Consider the following 21,881-nt stretch of genomic DNA (forward strand, 5'->3'; position numbering starts at 1 on the left):
GCTGTTGTGACTTTGTTGTTGCACACACTACACGTAAAACTTTATTATAATTCACCGTAACTTTTCAACTCGACATGGGGTCAAGCAGCAGGGTCTGTCAAATAACATAACTTTATCGTATGTGCTTCTAATGATTACCAGTTTTGTTTTATTAATTAGTTTTAAATTAAATTATGTAATCAGTTTTGATTTTTAACCCTGTTTCTATAAGTTACTTACACTTTTAATTATCGCAAACAATTCAAGGACTTGGATTTATTACATTTCTATCATTCCAATTTTTTTTAATGACCACAAACTTGGATTCATTAAAATAAAATGTATACCTCGGTAATATATAAATGACTTTTTATATGCTGTAACAAATCCACAAGTGAACAATGCGTTGTTTTTATGCAGCTCATAGTTGTATTTTATTAAGTTTAGTTACATTTCATCTGATGGCATCTATCTACAAAATATAACTTGTGCAAAACTACATAGATGATGGCCATTTAATGCTCCTCTGTAACTATTTACAAACACGTCCATGATACTGCATGCAAGATTATCAATAGCTGCAAGATACTAATGAATGCTTTAAAAGTTCATCATAAACACGAGCTGAAGTCTGAATCATACTGTGATGCGTAACAGTATTTTTTCATATATATAGCTATATATATATTTAAAAAGGCTTTAAAATATAACAATTTTGTCTCAAAATGCACCTTCAGAACATAGCTTAATGTTGTCCAGACAAAACCTGGAAAAGTATAACAAAAACTATTGAAACAGAACAAGCAAGTGGTGACTAGGCATGGGCCAGTTAGTAGTATCATCAAAAAACCACAACATACCAGAGAAAGTATCACATTTAAGTTTTTTCCCAGTTGTAACGGCAGGTCGGCCCTTCTTTAACTTCTTGCTGCACACTGCCTATCTGCTGATTTCTAAATTTTTTTTCTGACACAAGGAAAAACCAATGTACCTTTTAAGAAATATTACCAGTTTTCCTGTGGAAACTATAGAATCACAAATATTTTGAAAACTTTTGTAAAAAAAAAAAGAAAAGGTTTTAAGACAAATACTGATATGAACAATCATAAATAAATCATAGTTTTCATAAACTAGTTGGTAGAGGCCCTGATTCTGCTGCCAAGTGAACCCGGGTTTTGAAAAGTCAGTTTGAAAACTCTTTTACACACAGTGCCAGAAAAAAAAAACTACTGATTGGAGGCAAAAGGGAGACCCTCCCCCACCTATTGCTGTAAACTTAAAGAAAGACAACAGTGGCTCAGGGGTGGAAGTCCGTCCCGTACCCAGTGGGTTGACGCCCCGTCTGTCTCTGTCGTCGAGTCCTTCCGCAAGACATTTCACCTGGCTTGGCTGCTGACGGTGGAGCCATCATTGTGTGAAAAACGGATTCTAGTGTAAAGCGCTTTGGAGTCCTCAGACTTGATAAAGTGCTGTACAAACATAGGCCTGTCACCACCTAAAGAAAAGTTGTTTATAACATAGAAACCTGCCTGTTGGAAAATATTTTTGGTTACAAAAAACATGGATTGTCATGGTGTGGAAACTAAAAAAGTGCTATGTTTTGTTCTCATTAAGGTAAAACTTCAGCTGACAGCTTGTTTAACTAAAAGCTCAAATTGAACTAGGTTTCATATATTTCCTTTAAATTTTCATGTTAATACTCTGAAACTTGATATTTTCACTGAAGCTTATCATGAAACGAGTGCCTCATTCCAGCCCATGCCTAGTGGCGACCAAATGCCCTGAATAGAAGTGCCACCATTCTGGTTCAATGTGATTTTCTTATTTTCCCTAACTTTGTTTCCTTTCAGTGAGGGAGCAGAAAATCCAAAAAAGCACAAGCATACATTAGAAGGTACTTACAAAAACTGCAAAACTACAATTTATGGAAACAAGTGCAGATCACAAGTACTTTATGATGATGATGATGTAAGTTAGTTAGGAAAACCGAGTCAGAATTGAATCTGTAAGTGCATCACTGAACTTTGCAGAGAAACATGCGAACTGAGCATCAGAGACCATAGTAATCCTGTTTTTTTCTCTTAGAAAAGTTTGTAAAGTGAATCCATCACTTTGTTGTTTAAATATTTTCTTACCACAGATTTATGCACACATTTTTGTGGTACCAAGGGTAATGTAAAGGCCACCCTATTAACGTGAGTCTACTTCAACAAACTGCTTCAGTCCTTTCTGTAAAACAGACCTAAGTACACAATGGCTTACGGATATGGAGTGAGATGAGAAACAGGATATATAACTAGCATTTTTTACAGAAATACTGCAAGTAAAAAGAGCATCACATATTCAAACATCGACAGTTTTCTTTTTTTTTTTAAATACATTCTCAGCGCCGTCTCCTGCGCCTGTGGTCAAGAGCTCTCCCTCGTCGCGGCCGGTGCAGGTTTCCGCTTGTGTCTGCGGCGGGGTCAGGGGGAAAAGTGCCGTGTATTTCTGGGGATGATGGTGCTGATGCTACCGCTGGCTGATTATTAGAGTGCTGGGTTACCTGCGGCTGCTGTTGTAGGTGCATGTGATGCTGCTGCGTCTGCTGCAGATGCTGTTGCTCTATGTGCTGTAGCTGCTGTGGCTGTAAGTGCTGCTGTTGCTGAGGCATTTGTGAGGGGTGGGCTTGTTGTCCTCGATGCTGCTGGGGCTGCGGTTGCTGCTGGGCTTCCAGCACTCCCAGAAGCCTTTGCAAGAGGACATTGTTTTGCTGCAGACTGACTGCTAGTGCCTCTTGTGAAGCGACGAGGGTTCTCATGTCCTGTCTGAAGCTTTCCCCAAACTCCCGCAGGCTCTTCTCCACCCGATTCCCCAGCTGAATCGCAGCCTCCCCTAAGCCTCGGAGCTCGTCTTCGAGCCACGAGCTGCGGGGCGGGGCTTCAAGAGGACCCTGCTGCGTCCCGAGTGACGGCTGGGGGCTGCTGGGCTGGGGGCTGCCGTTCAAGAAAGGAGCGCTGTAGAGAGGAGAAGGAGGCAGCCATCGTTCTGACGTAGGAGGGGGTCCGATTCCCAGACCCAGACCCAATCCCAGTTTGTCATCTATGCTGTTTTCCACCGCCTCACACTCAGGCTCCCCCATGTCTCTCTCACGCTCAGAAATGTCCTCCTCTTTCTCCAAAGCATCCCTGTCTGATCCATCCACTCCTACACCTGCGTGATGGGACCAGAAGTTACTGCAAATCTAGCTGCACAAAAAAAAAGAAGAAAAAAGATCTGTTGTTACCTGGGTCAGAGTCCGGGAAGCAGGGGAAAATAGGCTTTGGTCTGCTGTTTTGCTTCTGTCTCTGCTGCTGGAGCCTCGGACTCGGCTGAGAGGAGCGCCCGAGCATCGACGCCGCCCTGCTGGATGGCAGGTAGCAGCTGCGGTGGCGGGCATCTGCCAGCCTGCCTCCGTTGCGCCGCTTCAGGTCGTCCCAGCGCTTCTTGACTTCTCGAAGCGTGCGCGGCACTCGGGACACGGCGTTGACCCTCTCCAGGATCCCCGCCCATATGCGCTCTCTCTCTCTCCGCCGGAGTCGCCCGGCGGGACCAAAGAGTTCGCCCTCGCACCGGGTGACTTCTGACACCAGCACCTCCAGCTCCGCCCCGCTGAAACGACTCTTCCTTTTACCCGCTCCGCCAGCGGCCAGCGCCGCCGACATGGCTCTGTCTGTGGAGAAAAGTCATATTTTTACTGATGCTGAATTAAAAAAAAACTTTCTTATTCAAATTGTCAGACATGAAATCAGAAAAACCAAAAATTACCTATAGAAGTTTACTCTAATTTCTGTCAAACAAAACATGTTTAATTGGATTGTAATAATCATGGATAAAAAGATGGCACATTTTACTTAAGTGATCAATTTGCAAAAACACAAACATCTAAAGTGAGATTCATTATTATATATTTTTGCTTAAATTTTTTTTATCTAAATTTATACCTCTAATCAACATAAACGATATGATTTTGAACACTGGTCCACTAGGAAAAATAATTTTAACTTTAGCAGTGCTTAGGTTCATCTTGGTCTGTTTCTTTCACTTAACTAGTCATTAGCAAGTAAATTTTAATATGTATTTAATATGTATTGTTGTGATTCCTACAAAATTTTGATTTGAATCGTCTTCTACTCTGTAAACTTTTTTACAATAAATTAATAATCTTAAATAAACACAACGTACATTTAAAGAAATCTCAAAGTGCTTAAATAAACAGAATTATTATTCATAAAAAAATGTTCAAGGAAAATATAGGAGTCAGTCTTTCGGTTGTTTTTAGTTACCATTTGGGGACGATTAGTGATAAAACCTCAATACAATTTGCTGTTGCTGCCAGACATTAGTACAGCTGAAATGATTTGCAGGTCAGTGTAGGTAGGGGCACTATTTTGTAACATTTATGAACATTTACCACGTATCTCCACTGCATAGAATGTATCTAGAGTCACAAAACCACAACCTCTGGAAACATATAGTAAAACACAGACACAAGCCTGTTATAGCATAGAGAATTAACAAAAAATACCAAGAGGCCAGCTCTTATTTATATGAAATTTGCCATTAACTTGTCCTATTCCGTGCACTGCACTATGCTTCCAACATGAACATGGACTGCTGAGTTATGTAAAAAAAAAAAAGAAGAAAAAAAAGAAGTAAATAAATAAAATACCTTCTGCATTTAGTACACTCAAAGAACATTATCAGACCGTAGGAGCAAAGTGAAATGTAGTCATGATAATTTTAATTAAATAATTTTCTGTTGATTATATTGTTTCTGTTACAATTCTGAGTCACATTTGAAAATACAAGCCTTATAATTGACACAAAAGATTTGTAGGAATGTACTTTTGTTTAATATTTACTTACATAAATGGCTCGTTTCAACATTTTTAGATGGATAAAGTAATGTCGAAAGATGTTTCTTTCCCCTCATCGATTAAAGCAGAGCTTTTTGCAACAAACAAACTGTCTTTTTGATTTTAAAGATAAACTTAACTGCATTTCAGAACAGCGTATAAAGAAAGAAGATTAACTAACTAGCAGCAACAAATCTTATAATGGCTTACATGCCTGACGATAATTTTAGTTACAAAGTTTTCAAATCCATGGACCGTTTAATTTTACAACTGCAAACTTAAATATTGTTATTGGGATTTTATTTTTTTATTTTATTTCATTAAGAGCTGCATAATTGTAAAGAGAAATTAAATTCTACCTTATTTTCAAAATTTTTGGTGTGCTTGAATTTATCTTCTCATAATCATCCTATACTACCAACCGTCTTCTAGAAACACCTAATTCATAAAAAGTCCATCTTACAGTCATTTAATCTCAGCATAAACTGTTTTTTTTTTTTTAGAACATCAGTGGCTTAATCAGAAAAACATCCAGACTTTTCAGAGTTGATTTGTTTTTGCCACAAGCACTGTGGTGATTGCAGCAGGCACAAAACAAGATCCTCTGGTTAAACTGCAAACCTACAAATCTCTAATTTTGCTCAACTTCGTGAAAACACAACCCCACAGTGAACCGTGATGGTGGCAGCATCATTTTGTGGGAAAAGCTTTTCTTCAGTAGGAACAGGGAAGCTGTTCAGAGTTGATTGCCGACTTACATAGAAACAAACAAACAGCCCTCACTTTTACAAACTTACTTTGCTCAATGGTCAAAAGGTCATCTGATGACATGCCGGGGGCCATAATGTTGGGATGCACCACCACCACGTTGAAGGGAAGTCCTCCAGGTAAGGCGCTGGTCTGGTCACAGCTGTTCTCCGAGTCTTCATCCTCCCTGGGGAAGCCGTTCTCTGAGGCTGCCCCTCCAAAGGCTCCCTCCGGGGACTCCACTTTGATGTGCATGGGAGGTGATTGCTCGTACAGCAGCCCCCCCTCCTCGTAGTACTCAGTCATGGATCAGACCTGGTTTAGAGCAGAACTGACTGGCGGGCCAATTCTGGTACTGGCAGCCCCCTCCCCATTAACTGCAGCTCAAAGCTTCATACAAAGCTTGCATTTTAACATGGCTACAGTTGCACAGACACTCTGAAGTGATTTTATTTTATTTTTCCTTTTTGGAAATATAAAATGTAACTATTTTTAAATACTGTTTTAAACAGTATCCCTTGAAAAAAGTCTAAGTCATACTTGAAGAATGGCAATTAAAACAATCATGTTCTCTGACTGTACATTTATAGACACTTTACTGTCTATTTGTGGCACCTTCAGTCCATTTCTGCCATTCTCAGCTGCACTGTTGTGTTATTACTCCCACATTGAGGGTGTATAAGGTGCAGGTTGGGGGGCTACATGAACCCCTCCATCTGTCTGACACACAGCAGCATCCTCCAGGTGGAGACTCTCCTCTAGATCTGAAACACAAAACAAAACATTGCTAACAGTTGGGCTGCACAGTCATGATACCGCTGCTTGCCCATTCAAAACGCCGTTTCCCCTGCTCTGTGTCGCATCGCTGCGCATTTTTCTCTGCACAACATCCGCAATGGTTGCGCATTCCGCATACATTAAGAGATGGTGTTGAAATGGAGCTAGCTGTTAGCCTGAGCTGCGGGGCAAAGCAGCCGCTTCCTGTGAGCTGTCGGCGTCGAGCTGGGCTGAGGCGGTTAATGGGGGGATAATACGGTGAGTCCTACCTGAAGACGAGTCCACATGGGAGGTGAAACCAAACAACAACACTGAAAAAGCTCCTGTTAGCAGCCGATACAGACCCGGAGACTGTCGCTTAATATCTACGTCATTGGTGGGCGGCGTTCAGGAACAGTCGGCTCGAGGCTTCAAGTTTGTTTTTTTTTGTTGTTTTTTTTATCCGACATGCCTGAGCTTGACTAAAATTATGCCTTTTTGGAACATTTGCAGTGCTGTGGGAGAAAATACCAGCACCTCTTCTTCATCTTCACATTTCATTATGTCAGGACCACAAACTGCAATGTATCCTCTGTGCTTTTATTTGACAGACCATCACAAAATAGAACATATGAACTGGAAGAAATTGTTTGTTTTTTTTCCTATACAGAAATCTGCAAGGTGTGGCATGCGTTTATATTTATTTAACGTTTATATTTATTTAACAGTACATCCAGTTATCTTCAAAAGTCACATAATTAGTTCTTCTTTGTGTGATTTAAATTCAATGAATACAGCTGTTCTCTGAAGATCTCCAATATTTGTTAAAGGACAATAGTTTTTAAGCAGAGTTAGATTCCAAAACAGCTTTAGGACTTTGAAGCTGGTCTAATTTGATGGGAAGATGGATGGAGCTAAATACTAGGCAGTGTTGGGAGAAACAAGAAGATTACACTTAGAGTGTAGCCAGACTTACTATAAAGTAATAAAGCTCCACACACAGTCATATTTTAGAACGACCAGACCTAATTCCAATTGAAAATGCAGGCAAAGATGTGCACAGCTTGCAGACATTCGCTAAAAGATGTCATGATTTCAGCAAAATATGGGGACTGAATACAAAATCTCACCACACTTTTCAGATATGCAACACAAATATGCACCACTTTGAGTAAGGCTGACACATACAATACAACTGCAATAGAGGCTGAAAAAATTATGAAATATGTAGACTTAATACTATACATAGTGTCACATATATATATATATGTAAATTTATATTTATACAAAAATTTCAGAATTAAAGACCTAAACAACTCTCGGAATCACTGACTAGAGCAAGTAGCGCAGTCTGAAACCTCGAAACATTATGTTTAAACAGAAATAAATAATTAAGAGTTTTCCTTTGTTCTGCTCTTGACCAGCCTAAAAATGCAGATTTCCAATGCAAAGACAGATTTTGTGACTTTTCTATACTGCATCTGCATGTTAAAACTATTAACTTTAATTTATGTTAAATGGTGAAAAGCCAATTAAGGTGCCTACAAATATGTCAGAATTCCCTAAGTAACTATTTGTATTTGGATGAAGCAGCATAATTTTCACACGTCACGTTAGTTGATTTCTTAGAAAAAAGAAAGTAAGTTCTTGCTCTGACCAGCTGTGTTAAACATACAAAGATAAGGAATTTGTCCAAAGGCAATCTCTCAAAGTACACAAGATTGTAGGTTTAAAAACTTTGGGTTCTTCTAACTTTTTCAAATGACCAACAAACACAAAAATGTTGTATTTAATAAACAAAACCAACCATTTTAAATTACTTAGAGGATAACACTAGATATTTTAACTTATTTGTGTATTTTGCGGCGAGAAGGACATAAGTTGTGAACTTAAGAAATATATAGAATAAATAATATCGGAAATTACTCAGACGAGCTTCAACATCAGTTATTTAAGACTTTAAACAAATACAGAGCGTATATATTTTCTCGCTAAGATTGGATCCCCAAATGCTCAAGTTGTATTTTGCAATATAAAAAGTTGCTAGATTTTGTCGTAAAAATAAAAGAAACAAGATGAACAATTTCCAAATTTTAACGGTATTATTCATCTGCAAAATTAAGAAAACTATTGGAGGTAGGAATATGTTTATTTAAAAAGTTGCAAGGTTGGGTTGACACTGAATTAATACTTTGTTTAAGCACCTTTTAGTTCAGTTTCAGCATTCAGTCTTATTGGAAATCACCTGCCACTAATTTTAGGGACTCTATTTTAATTCATTTAACATCTGGTGATTTACACTCTTTAACCAAAGACAGTTTTGGAGAGGTTTCAAAGGCTCAACATGATGTAATTATACAGCTGTATCAGATGGAACCATAATTTCTGTCAAACTGGATGAAATCATAAACATTTCCAAACAGTAGTTAGCTTTGACCCAAAACATTAATGTTAACTAGTAACCAAGTATGAAAAGGGACTTTATTGTCCACAATCAAAGTAACAAAAGAATTGCTTTAACTGAGAAAAGCTGAAAGGTTTTGGAATGGCATAAGGAGAATTCATGTGTAAATTTGGCAGAATTTTTGGGGGTCAGTTGAAGAGAAGATGTGATAACAATCTGATAGATTAGAAAAAAAATTATACAAACCAGAGCGATGGAAATATTGCCAAAACAATATGTGGCATTTCATGGTGATAGTCAAAGAAGACTGAAAGCAGAAATAAAATTAAAAAAAATACTTCAACAAACATTTTTGAAGGGTATACATGCTTATGAAAAAGAAAGTTGTTGCAGATTTATTTATATTTCTCTTTAGTAGACTTGTTTGATTTTTCATCTGAGTGGTGCAGAATGTCACTTCATGATGTAAAAACGTTTGAAGTGATTAATCTGGAACTCATTTTTTACGTGATAAAATCTGGAAATTATGACTGGAATGTATACACATCTAGGAGCCACCGTAAGTCTTAACATATTTGATTTTAAGTGCACAGACATATTAAAGAATGTGAGACAAGTCAGCTTAAAAACTGGTGATATGTGGGATTCTGTGTTTGTTTTTTATCTTCGACCAGGAGGCTTTTTCCCAGGTGAGATAATATTTAATCACTGAGCAAGTTAGATGGAAAAACCTTGAGAGCAGGGACTGATAAAGACTGATAAAGAGCGGTGAAGTTAGAGAGTTCCCCTCTATATAAACCCACTGAATCTGCTCCAGAAGTGTGTGGATTCATTAAGTGCAACCATGAAGTACTTCATTCTCTTGGCTCTTGTTGCTGCAGCTTGTAAGTTCCTCCCAAGGATTTATTTATTCTTGTATTATATTAAGCAAGGTTTTAAAAGTCTTACACTTTGGTTTACAGATGCTGCTCCCCTTGAGGACGACAAGATCATTGGCGGCTACGAGTGCAGGAAGAACTCTGTGCCTTACATGGTGTCTCTGAACGTTGGCTACCACTTCTGTGGAGGCTCCCTGATCTCCAGCTCCTGGGTGGTGTCCGCCGCTCACTGCTACCAGTCGTAAGTCAATCATCTGTGGACTTAGCTTAAAAGAATCTCTTACATTTCACAAAGTTTCAGGAGACGTGTGCAACCTTCCTTCTCTCTGCAGCCGCATCAATGTGCGTCTTGGCGAGCACAACATCGCTGTCAGTGAGGGAACAGAGCAGTTCATCGACTCCTCAACTGTCATCCGTCACCCCAGCTACAACAGCTTCACTCTGGACAATGACATCATGATGATCAAGCTGAACTCCCCTGCTGGCCTGAACAGCTACGTGAACACCGTGTCCCTGCCCTCCACCTGCGCCAGCGCCGGCACCACCTGTCTGATCTCTGGATGGGGAAACACCCTCACCTCTGGAAGTCAGTGCCTCATTTATATACAATGCATTGTAGTTTCGTATGGATAGTCATATTTATTTATGATGCTTTAGGCAACTACCCTGATAAGCTGATGTGCCTGGATGCCCCCATCCTGAGCGACACCAGCTGCAGGAACTCCTACCCTGGAGAGATCACCAACAACATGTTCTGCGCCGGATTCCTGGAAGGTGGCAAGGACTCCTGCCAGGTAGAACATGAACAAAAAACAGCATTTGGTAAAACAGGTACATCTTCATAAGTCTTTAACTCATACCTTCTCTGTGTTTCAGGGTGACTCTGGTGGCCCCGTGGCGTGCAATGGTGAGCTTCAGGGCATTGTGTCCTGGGGTTATGGCTGCGCCCAGAGGGACAGGCCTGGCGTCTACACCAAGGTCTGCAACTACAACACCTGGATCCGCAACACCATGTCCTCCAACTAGATGGAAAATAAAGTCATTGAGATCTGTCATGAAACTGAAGAATCTGACATTATGACAAATAAATGGTGAAAATAATGTTCTTGTTTGTTTTATTTCCCTGGATAAACAATTTCCTTTTCTAAATCAGCACAAAATAAACTAGAAAATAGAAAGCTATGATTAACAAAAACAGATTGCACACTCATGCCAACATTACCATCACATCTGGCCAAAGATAATAAAATGCACTCTTCACTTTAAATTGAATCTGAGTAACACACTACAACTCCAACATAATCTGCGCCAAATTCCTAGAGGGAGGTAAGGACCCCTGCCTCATCTTCTCTCCTCTGTGTATCATTGTCTCCCGTGGCCCCAGGACACACAAGCTACAGGGCAGAGTGGCCTGGTGTTACAGCTGTGCCATGAGAAAAAGGTCCGATGTTCATGGCAAAGTGTGCAACTACAACATCTGGACTTGCAACATCATGTTCTCAAACTGAGTTAAACAAATATTGTCCACGCTGGATCTGAAGAAACTTCAATATGACAAACAATAAATGGCTTCAATTCACATCTCTACCTTTGCTTGCTTCACAACATCCACCACTGAGAAAGCTTACCAGCTATAAGAACTTCTCTAAATTAATAAAATATAGAATAAACTATCTAAAAACATAAAATAGTCATCTATAATTGATGAAAACTGACCACTGATTCTTTCCACTGGTAGATGACAAAGATTATCATGCCATTTATTAAAGGCACAGCCACTGAGCCTCAATGTGCTGTAAGCTACAAGAAGGAAAGCTCTGCCTGTTGTCTGTATTTTTGCATCGAATGTCAGCTTAGATTAGTCAGACATTTTGGTGTTTCTGGATGGTGTCCTGGAAAAGATGCCATCTGGGTGTTCTGACGTGCTGATGAGAAACGTCAGTGACTATGGAGTGCGTTCAACCATTTTGTTAGCTGGTGGGGTACGGTACTGAGGAATCTCCTCCCTGATCTGAAGCACAGTGCTTTTTTATGGCGAGCAAAAAAGCACTGTTTTACATCACAACATGCTAATTTAAACACCAAGTGTCTCATAATGTGATGCCAGCCCAAAGGTATACGATCAAATTTGTGTATTGTATCCACAGAACTGGTTTGTTATGTCTTGAAGACTTTGGCGAACAGAAGGTCGGGGAATTTGATCTGCGGTTGGGTGGGACTGCCAGACGGACCAGGTAAATCCTAATGAGTTGTGAGGATGAACTGGGAACATCTGGAATGGACATGGATTCTGAAAGGGGATTCCATTGCAGACAGTTTTTAGAGGCTGAAGGCTCCGGGGTAAGGCTGTACGTATACCTGCCTGCTCACCTGGATTAAAAAGAAAAACAAGCTCACAAGAATGTAAAACACATCACAAATTCCTCTTGAAATTACTAGTTTTACATCACCGCAGTACACAGTGTGGCTAAACATTACACAAACACAATTTCAAACAACTCAGAGAAATATTCAGGAGCAAATACTCTTTTTACTTTAAAATAGCAGATTGAAGGAATATTAGCATGTAGAGTTGATATCAAGAATTTACAGTCGCTGTACATATAGAAACAACATTTTTTTCTCATTGTCTTGCCAATAGATTATATCTACGCCATGTCCTCCAATTAAGCAGACACGTTTGGAAACGTGCAGCATGAAGCCATCTGTTAAATAGATACAGGTGATGCAAACATCAGCAACCCATGCCAATGTGACCAATAGATAATTAAAATTACATAAGTTTTTCTGTTGGTTTTTACTTTGCTCATTCTTCTATGGCTAATTGTGCTGACAATTCCACCCTGACAGAATTTAAAAGTGATATAGTGTACAGAATAAGCAAATTTAGAAGACACTGCATTAAAGCAAATGTGCATGTATTGTATACAAAAAGTCAAATTTAGTTATGTACACAGATTTAAAATTGGTATACATTTTAAATTGTTACAGCTGTAATACAAAGAACAATGTTTCACAACACAAAATAAAATGTAAGCTTGGAACTACATTAATTCAGGGAAGGATGAAAGGAGATATGTATCAGGTTCTTAATAACAATCTGAATATGAAAACATTTCCAAGCAAGACCCAATCAAAGAAACCCAAAGAAAGTTGTAACTGGTTTGAAAGAAAGAATGTAAATCTGCTAAACTCACTCAATCACCTTACTGGTATATAATAAAAAAAATCAGTGGAGATAAATTTAGCGAGCATAGAAAAGACCCTGTGGAGTTTCTAAGAGTTTATGAGAACGAATGTGTCAAAGTCACATCAAAGAAAAACATGACTAGCTTCTCCATACAGAAAATGTCTTGATGTTAGTAGTTATTAAAAAGGTTTTTCCAGAAAACACTTGAAAAATGTTAGCAGTTTCAATACTTCAAATTCCTACTACCCTTAAATTCATAGTAGATTTCTTAGGTTGTTACTGACGACTGGTATGAATTTATATCAACGCCTCATTGCATTTAATACTTATTTTACCAGCTGTATGCAAGTTGTAATAAAAGCAAACTCAGTAATTTGTGTTGAATGAACAGAGATCTGCACACTGACTTATGATTTGTATCTGTTTGTCTGATGAAGAGCCAAATATTAAATCCTGCAATGTTCAAGCATCTTTGGTTTTTCAAACATTTTACATGTTCCGATAACTGTATTAGTGTTGGACTGTCAAGATTCCTCTCATCTTCAAGAAAATAAAAGGACGAATCAACCACATCCTCACAAAGTTTTATAAGCATAAAAAAAGACAGTTTTATGTGGAAAAGGAAACTTTATTTTTAAGACAAACTATAGCATAAATTTATACACAACAAAACAAAATGTGTTTCTTAAAAAAAACTGTATTTCATGGTTCCAAAATACTCAAGGCAACAAGACAAGGAGCAAAACATTAATGTTCTGCGAGAGTTCAGATACTACAGGAGGGGCATGTTTGTCGACCAGTGTACTGATCAGGATATTATCAAATTGAAATCCATCATAATGAACATGTACAAAGCCGGTAATCAGTCTTAAAATCTTAAAAATACTGATGGGTGTCTGCGACCAAATCACTTTTCATTTCTGATTGTTCCCATAGAAATAAACCAAGTCCAGAAAACACCAGGTGGATGTTCAGCTCACAGTGACATTTCACGATCAATTACACCCCCTGCAATTGACTGTCAGGAAAAATATTCAGCCATCAATTCAAAGTAGTATGCTTACAGAACCAGCTCATGTTATTTTAGAACAGGCACATAAAACAAAACTTTCTCAAGCCATTATTAAATTCCTGATGATCAAGAAGAAGATTCTTGGGGGGCTATTATGCTTTTTCTATGTAGAGTAATTTATGCGTAGCCAAACACATTCTTCAGAAACAAATCCAATCCCACTATTAAATATTGGAGTCTGGTGAGTAACTCATCTACCCAGAACACTAATAATCCAACATGCTTTTTTTGACACACAGCTACAGTTTTAGACATACTTGAGCAATTTTAAAGTTTTAGATCTAAAGGTTTTCAGGTAGTTTGTTCAAACTGACAGAAACTACGTTGACAAACTAAGGTAAGGCGCATATACAGAATAAACTTTAACAATTAGGCATGGGCTTGTCTCCATGAATACGAAAATCTATATGACAACCTTGTGTAAAAATATCTATGTATTAAGAAAACAAACAAAATAGCATAAGAGAATATTCCCAAACAACCAAATAGGTACTTATCAGTACGAGAAAAAGAGACAATTTTAAACGGTTAATAGGCCATTCAAGAGCAACATTGTGCCCCATTTCCTTTTTGTGATATAAAATTTTATACGTTATGAAAATGTAACTTTTTTTAAAACCTCAGTATACCTTGATGGCACTAACCGGCCCATGGCTGATAGCACAAGCAGCTTTATACCGTTTTCCTCTTTTTTTAAGGATCTCATGTTAAAAGGGAAGAATCATACAGAGTCATCTTTCTAAATTTAAGCTGGTGTCTATAGATTATCCTATGATTCCTTCAATGTAAACTCTTAACCATAACCTTTCAGTGGAACTGGTCTAACCTCGCTCTACAGTGATGTGTAGGACACTGACAAGTGTTTAAAATGTATTATTTTAAACCAGGCCTCTTGCGTGGTCCATATAATGGTGAAATAGGTCTGAGACTGAAGGAAATATAATTCCACACACAGCACACTCTAAACTGTCTGAGGAGTCTTTGTTTGATTTGCTGGTATTGTGAGTCCGGGTTGAGTTCACATGTTTTAGGAGTGTAGAAGGTTTTCCAGGGCCATTTTCTTTAACTTTGTTGGTGCCAATTAAATGTTTCCTGTTGGGACAATGAGTAGAATAATTTACGTCTAAAGGTTGCATTGGAGGATTTAGATCTGGGTGTTTTTGTGAGGAGTATAAAACAGAGCTAGTTCTGCCAGCAGATGGTGCAAATTTGCTAGGTGGGGCAATTTTGGCTCTCGACTGAGAACTGTGAGCATCAGTGAGCAACACTAAATTGGGCTCCTTGCGTAGGTCTAGCACTGACGAATGGCAGAGCTGATGGGTGAACAGCAGATCAAGAGTCCCAAAGCTACATGTGCACTGCTCGCACTGATAAGGCAGTGAAACTTTCCTTGGCCTCTCTTTGATCCAGTGGTAGTCGGGGTGCTGATTCATGTGCTCTCTGTAAGAACTGGCGAATCGGAAACCCTGCCCGCACCGGGGACACGTAAAACGGCCGCTTGGCTGCCGATGGACCCTCTGGTGAATCCATAGTTTCTTCCAGCTACCCAGCGTCTTTCCGCACTGGTTACAGGGGAATGTCTGGTTGGGAGAATGGGTGAGCATGTGAGCCCGCAGCCTGCCCATGTGCCGGAATTGACGCCCACAGCTCGGACACAAGTATTTCCTGGGATCGGATCTGTTATCCAACTTGTTTAGCTTTGAGACAACATACGAGACAGGCAGAGGGGGGCTGATTGGGATCTGAAGCGGCTTGCTTAAGTGAGCTGGGCGTCTTTTACGAACAATGCTTTGCTGTTTTTTCTGGGGTTTAAAATCCGAAGGCGTGACACGAGGTGGACTGTTGCATTTCGAAGTGCTATGCGAAGGCACTCTGTAACGAATCATCGACATCATCTCCTCCTCTTTTATTGAGCTGAACACGTTCCTTTCCGCTGTGCATCGAGTCCGGTGGGCTTCGAAATCAGACATCACGCTGAACAGCTTGTCGCAATACAAGCAGCGGAACAGCTTGGTGCCCGTGTGCTCCTTCATATGATTGTTGAAGTTCTGCAGGTGTTCGAAAACGTTCTTGCAGATGTAGCACGTGTACGTCAGCAGCGGCTTTATGCGTCTGTTGGCTTGGGAGTCGTTGCTGCCGCTTACCGGTTTGCACGGGTGGTTTTTGGCATTGCTGTAGTGGGAGAAGGACTTCTCGCAGCGGGTGCAGTTGTAGCGCTTCACAGTCCAGTGCGTCAGCTCATGCACGCGGAGGAAATAAGACTGCCCGAAAGCTCTGCCACATATGTCACACTTGTAGGGCTTCTCTCCCGTGTGGATGCGGACGTGTCTCTTGAGGGCGGACTGGAATGGGAACGTCTTGCCGCAGTACTGACATGTTTTGCTGCTTTTTTTCTCTGCAGATTCCTTCTGAATTTCCTGGGCACTCTTGTTGCTTCTGGGTTGGCTTAGATTTTCTATTCTCCTGTTGGGATACATAAGGGCCGACTCGTTCACCCCCTGAGTGTGTGTCTCCATATGTGCGGCGAACTGCGAGATGGAGACTCTGATTTTGCACAGCTGGCATTTTTGATACATGTTGTTCTTTAGGTGCATTTTGAGATGGAGATTCAAGTTGGAGTTTTTGGTAAAACCTTTCCCACATTCTGGACATTTGAAGGGCCTCTCTCCTGTATGAATGCGCTGATGGACGATCAACTGAGACAGAAATTTAAATAGACGGCCACAGTAGCCGCATTTTAGCATATTTTTGCCCCCTTTTTTAACATAAATGATATTATCGTTGACATCTGAGTTGGCTTCTGTCTTCACATTGCCACAGTCAGGTTTCTGTTCAACTTCAGGGGTAGCCTCCTGTTTTTCTACATGGTTGTTGCTCGTGGAAACCTTAAAAACTCTTCTCTTTCTTTTGCCACCTTTCTTACACCTATAGACTGTATGAGCCCTGTTTGGTAATGTAACTGAGGTGTCTGCACTGTTTTGAGAGGCATAATTATCTGACACAGGAGGTAAAGCATTAACCTCTGTCTCAATATTCTCAGATTTCACAGTTATAGGTTGTAGTGTTTTATCAGAGGATGATTCTAAAGCCATGCCAGCCGTTTCTGCCCTCTGCACATCTGCATTTACTGGATGATCAGATGAATTAGGAATTTGTAACTGAGACTCCTCTCTGCCATTTGTCCTCAAGGACTTCTTTATATCAGAGCTTTCCATTTGAGAGGGATCTACTAAATCTAATCTGTTCAGATCCTTTCCAGGACTCTTTTCGGGCTCTGGAAAGGATTGCAACTCTTGTACCAAAGGCTCATCAGCATTACTGTTCCTATCAGTCTCCTGTTTATCAGCACTGTTTTCCACCTGTTTATCCGTCTCTGCTTCCCCTGCCTCAATGCTCAACACTGGTGATCCCTCTATGGAATCATCCAACTTTGCCACTTTGGCTGGAACATTCTCATTAACCAGAGGCTTAGTCCTTCTTCTCCTCCTAATGCCATGATTGTATATTGGGTTACTGTCGTCTGTAGAAGTCCCCTCTGTTATCCTTATGTCAGTATTGCCATCAGAGTTTCCGTTCTCCATTGAAGGGTGTTGCTCTCCTCTACTTCTCAGGGTCCATCCGAGGTTATTAGATCGACGAGGTGTGGGCATCTTTGGAGCAGTTTGCTGTGAAGTTGTAGATTCAGATTTCTTTGGCCGTCCTCGTCTTCTTCTTACCTGCAATGTGACCTCACCATCTACTTTGTCACTCAGGACAGCGTCAGAACCTGATTTCTCATCTTGAGATGATCCGCTGATTACATGACGGTCTGAATCACCAGTGATGTGGTTGACTGAAGCTGCTGACAAAGCTATCGTGGTGCTGACGTCCTTATGCTGATCTGCATCACAACTAGCAGTCTCTGAATCCTTTTTCTCTTCAGTCAAAGTCTGTTTGCCTTTAACATGCCTACCACGTCTTCGTTTGGCCCTTTTCTTATATGTTGGAGAGTTCACAGAGGTCAGCTGAGGTCCACTGTCCATCCCCATTTGTGACAACGCGTCCTCACTTGGCTGACATTTTAGGTCTGCAATTGTAGAGCTCGTATGGACGTCAGACTCCATGTGTTCTGGCGCTCTTGGAGCAGACCGATTTAGATCTGTTGCACTCATGTCCTCTCCGCACCTCTCATCCCCAGGTGTCTGTTGAATAATGAGGTAAAAGAGGCTTTAATGTACAAGTGTTCGGTTGGAAAACTCTCCAAAGAATTAAACAAATTTATGATCCACTGTTACCGTTCTCATGCAACTACAGCATGCAGATAAATAGGTTAGCTAATAATGCAAAAAAACTTGATCGCACCCGAACATTTTCACAATCTGCCACACATTACAACCAGAAACCACAATGTATTTTATTCATATTTAGGCTCTGTCCACACTGGAACATTTTTTTTCCTAAAATGAAAATATTTTTTAGCATTTGTGCTCCATATCTAAAGGGAAACTGATGCAGGACCTCAATAAAGCTTTTACACATTCTTATTTATTTTTTCCACTGTGTTTACAGCCAACCTCGTGTTGTGGCTTTATGCAAATGTCCCACACATCACAGACTTACAGGTCTGTGGAATAAAAACAGGCTTTTTGAATGAAACCATTTCTGCAAATGGCTCCATGAGTACGAGGCAGTTTTTTGAAAAAGACAAAAACATTCCAGAATGGATGGGGCCTTAATATAATAAGCAACACTACATGGTGGCAGCACCATGCAGTGAGGATCCTTTTTTTCCCAGCAGATGCAGGTAAGTTTTGACAGAAATATGGATAGCTGACAGAAATATGGATAGGGCGACAAAGAAAGTAAACTTGTTAGAAGCAACATAACTGTTGAGACTGGAGCAGATATTCACATTCCACCACTGCATTGACTTAAATATCAAGCCAGAGCTACAACTGAATGGTTTACATAAAAACATATTCATGTGTTGAAATGGCCCAGTCAAAGTTCAGATATAAATCTAATTGAAAATCTGTGTGAAATATTGAAAACTGCTCTTGGTAATTTCAAAAATACTTTAGAATGCAATTCCAGGGAAAGGTGATACTGTAAAATACTGACTTGGGGTGAATATGAATGCCATGCATGCTACACCTTTTGAGTTTCTATCTCTAAAAAAAATAAAAACCAGGCATCCATTTGCTTCAATTTCACAATTACACACTACTGTTAGCTGGTATTACACATAAAAACCCGATAAAATGTTAGTGTTTGAGGATAAAATGTTTAAATGTTCAAAGGGTATGAATACTTTTGCAGGTTCCCATACTTGGGACTGTGAGATAATATGATGTACTTTAAAATTAAAACTGTATACATGCACTGCTAAAACTGGCGAGTTTTCAACATCAGCACTTTCTTATACCTCTTGCTTTCCATGCACTTTTTTTTTTTCTTCAGTGGCTACCTGCTTGCAGTCTGACGGAGCGTGAACAAAACTGCAGGGGGAGCTTGCAGAAGTTAAATCAGATTCTGCATTTTGATCACCGCTTCCTTTGCCGAACGACATTTTAGTCCCCATGGCAAAAAGTCTGCAGGAAAGAAAATGACAAACAAGCAGTGATGTGAAATGCAAGAACAATATAATTATAATGTCTGACATCAATATGTAGCATTTGCAGCAGAAAAGCATGAAAAACGTGCCACAGTGGTGGTTTGTGTCAGCAGCTTACAAGTAGTTGTTTGCATTGTGCTTGTATGAAGATGATAAACAAGCATGGGCATCATCGTTAATGGTGGTATAAATCTGAAGCAGACAAAGGAATCTTCATTGCATATCAGTGGGAGAAAACATAAAATATACTATTTTATACAGCTATAGAGGTTACAGTTTTTACTTAAAAATGAGCAACATAATCTTATTACGTTCAATGTAACTTGTCTGCTGTATGCAATATCCACTAGCTGCAACATTAAAAACACTGAAAGCATCAGGTGCGCTGAGAAATTGTCTGGTGACAATTTTGATTTAGACTGATCAGCAATCAGCAAACTGGAAAACAAAATGTACTTCTTTTTCCAGTAAGTGGATACATGATACATCAGAGGTAACTTTGAAAATAACTCTTTCTGGTGCACGAGTCGCTACTGAGGGAAAACTAGTGAACTGAAGCTGCAACATGTGCAGCAGTTCATGAAGCAAATGCATCAAACCACTCTGCTGAAGCACGGTTTGGTTACGTGAATGCTGCTTTGGATTCGTCTTCCTTTGGGTCAATCATATGGAAAAAAACAAGTGTGTCACCGAGTGGGTTGTCCCTACAGAATGGTGTTCAGTTTTCCAAACACCTACAAACTTATCAGTCAATCCCAGCATCTGTTTTGCCAGAATGCAAAAAGTGTGCATTTTGTATTAGTTTGCACATTTTAAAATATTTCATTTGGCTTTATTAGTAGATTTTTAGTAATGCTTTGAGAGAGTGGATGTGGGTCATTTTACAGAAATTGTTTGATTTTATTTTACTATGAGCAAGTCCCTGTTACTCAAAAAGTTAATTAAAACAACTATTTTTGCTCTTTCTATAGGACTTGAATAAAATCGGTATTTGCAGACATATAATGAGATTTCTCATCTCATTATATGTTTCTAAATTAAACACATAAAAACACGACTTTTTACAGAACAACTATTGGTTAGTTGGAGATTATTGATAACGCATCCCTAAATAGCTCATTTACACGTGGAGACGTGCTCTAACAAAAACACAGTAACGTGTTCAAAGCACTGCACATGACCAATAAATAGAAAAACATGGGGGGGAAACTGCATGTCAGGATGTAGAAGCTGCTGCTAACATCAGCCCGCTCTTCTCCTCCATTGAACATCTGATGGAGACTTCCTGACTAACAATGACTTGTGTCTGTGCCTCATATTTAACCCCATTTATACCGATCAGACAAAACGGCACGAACTTATTTCCCCAAGCCTTTCAGTAAGGCTTCACCCCTGAATCCAGATACCAGTTAACATTAGAAATTAATAGCAGCATGACCAACAGTGAACGTGAGGCATTTACGGTTCTGCAGGCCAGTTAGCTAGCTCGGTTTCCTAAAACGTCGCAGGCCAACCGCACCAACCCGTTAACCCCAGCGTCTACTGGCAAAACTTTGTTTATAAACAATAAGGAGTGAGCGAATAGTTTTACAGCTGCGGTTCGTGGAGCGTGAAGGGTGGAAATAAACACAAAGTGCCTGCCTTGCACTGCACTGCCTGCGTGGGGTAAAAACCAAGTCGGGATTGGTTTCTGCGCCGCGTGCACGAAGCGCTGCTCCGCTAGCTAGCACTAGCTAACTCAAACCTGGCTCTCTTTCTCTGTTTGGCAACTTTCTGCGGTGTAACAGTGACCCAGACGCGGAGTTGCATACGGGAACAAGGCGTTACCTTCTTTTCGGGCCAGTTTTCTGCAATACGACACCCGTTATCCATGCACAAAGCAGCCAGACTAATGCTAATAGCGCTGTGGGGGTTAACGGAGCGTCTACTTCCCGTTCCGTCGGAAATGGGAGTGTTCTCCTAGAGAAATAGCAAAAACTGCACCAAGTCCCAAGATGCTTCCACAGTAATGAGGAATACCACAACGGGCTCTTGACAAAACAGAGCAATAACTAGACGGCTATATTTAAAAAGACGCTGACCGGAATGCATGTTTTAGGAATAATAACAGCACACACAAATATGTTTTACTTTGAATATATTCCCTAACATTTTGGATACAAATTAAAATGTGTAGTGTGCAAATGCCTTCAATGTAACGCTGGATCTGAATAAACGGAACGCCTGATATAGAGATTAAACTGAGATTTGTGGTATTTAAAGTTTTGATGTGACGCTCATCAGACGCATGAATGGCATTAAGTTTTGCCTTTCGGTTCTACATTGGAAACATTATGTGGAATAAAAACAACAAAGTAAAACAAGAATTGTGCATAAATGCTGTGT

The 21,881-nt window shown here is 39.9% G+C and overlaps 3 protein-coding genes across 6 annotated transcripts; 1 reads left to right on the forward strand and 2 right to left on the reverse strand.

The window, feature by feature from the left end:
• Positions 1 to 385: 385 nt before the first annotated feature.
• On the reverse strand, positions 386 to 6,769 carry LOC102233392 (myb-related transcription factor, partner of profilin-like). Of its 2 annotated transcripts, none has more exons than XM_023330439.1 (4): positions 6,650 to 6,769; positions 5,654 to 6,367; positions 3,245 to 3,670; positions 386 to 3,165 (listed from the first exon to the last, which is right to left on the reverse strand). In XM_023330439.1, exons 2-4 carry the CDS (start codon positions 5,907 to 5,909, stop codon positions 2,363 to 2,365), a joined length of 1,485 nt encoding a protein of 494 aa, XP_023186207.1. In that variant the 5' UTR covers positions 5,910 to 6,367; positions 6,650 to 6,769; the 3' UTR covers positions 386 to 2,362. The 2 variants fall into 2 exon arrangements, with proteins under 2 accessions (XP_023186207.1, XP_005798551.1); XM_005798494.2 differs by having other exon boundaries at positions 386 to 3,171; positions 6,650 to 6,768.
• A 2,767-nt stretch (positions 6,770 to 9,536) lies between these two features.
• On the forward strand, positions 9,537 to 10,742 carry LOC102217754 (trypsin-3-like). Its single transcript, XM_005798441.3, has 5 exons — positions 9,537 to 9,647; positions 9,726 to 9,882; positions 9,974 to 10,227; positions 10,299 to 10,435; positions 10,518 to 10,742. Exons 1-5 carry the CDS (start codon positions 9,608 to 9,610, stop codon positions 10,665 to 10,667), a joined length of 738 nt encoding a protein of 245 aa, XP_005798498.1. The 5' UTR covers positions 9,537 to 9,607; the 3' UTR covers positions 10,668 to 10,742.
• Positions 10,743 to 13,446: 2,704 nt separating this feature from the next.
• Positions 13,447 to 21,428, reverse strand: LOC111608065 (zinc finger protein 729-like). Of its 3 annotated transcripts, none has more exons than XM_023330436.1 (4): positions 21,324 to 21,428; positions 19,615 to 19,688; positions 19,350 to 19,473; positions 13,447 to 18,084 (listed from the first exon to the last, which is right to left on the reverse strand). In XM_023330436.1, the coding sequence occupies exons 1-4, from the start codon at positions 21,366 to 21,368 to the stop codon at positions 14,782 to 14,784; spliced, it is 3,546 nt and encodes a 1,181-aa protein (XP_023186204.1). In that variant the 5' UTR covers positions 21,369 to 21,428; the 3' UTR covers positions 13,447 to 14,781. The 3 variants fall into 3 exon arrangements, with proteins under 3 accessions (XP_023186204.1, XP_023186203.1, XP_023186205.1); XM_023330435.1 differs by having other exon boundaries at positions 19,308 to 19,473; XM_023330437.1 differs by lacking the exon at positions 19,615 to 19,688 and having other exon boundaries at positions 19,308 to 19,473; positions 21,324 to 21,413.
• Between the last annotated feature and the right edge of the window lie 453 nt (positions 21,429 to 21,881).

This window comes from Xiphophorus maculatus, chromosome 3, assembly GCF_002775205.1.
Source record: "Xiphophorus maculatus strain JP 163 A chromosome 3, X_maculatus-5.0-male, whole genome shotgun sequence".
Lineage (NCBI taxonomy): Eukaryota > Metazoa > Chordata > Actinopteri > Cyprinodontiformes > Poeciliidae > Xiphophorus > Xiphophorus maculatus.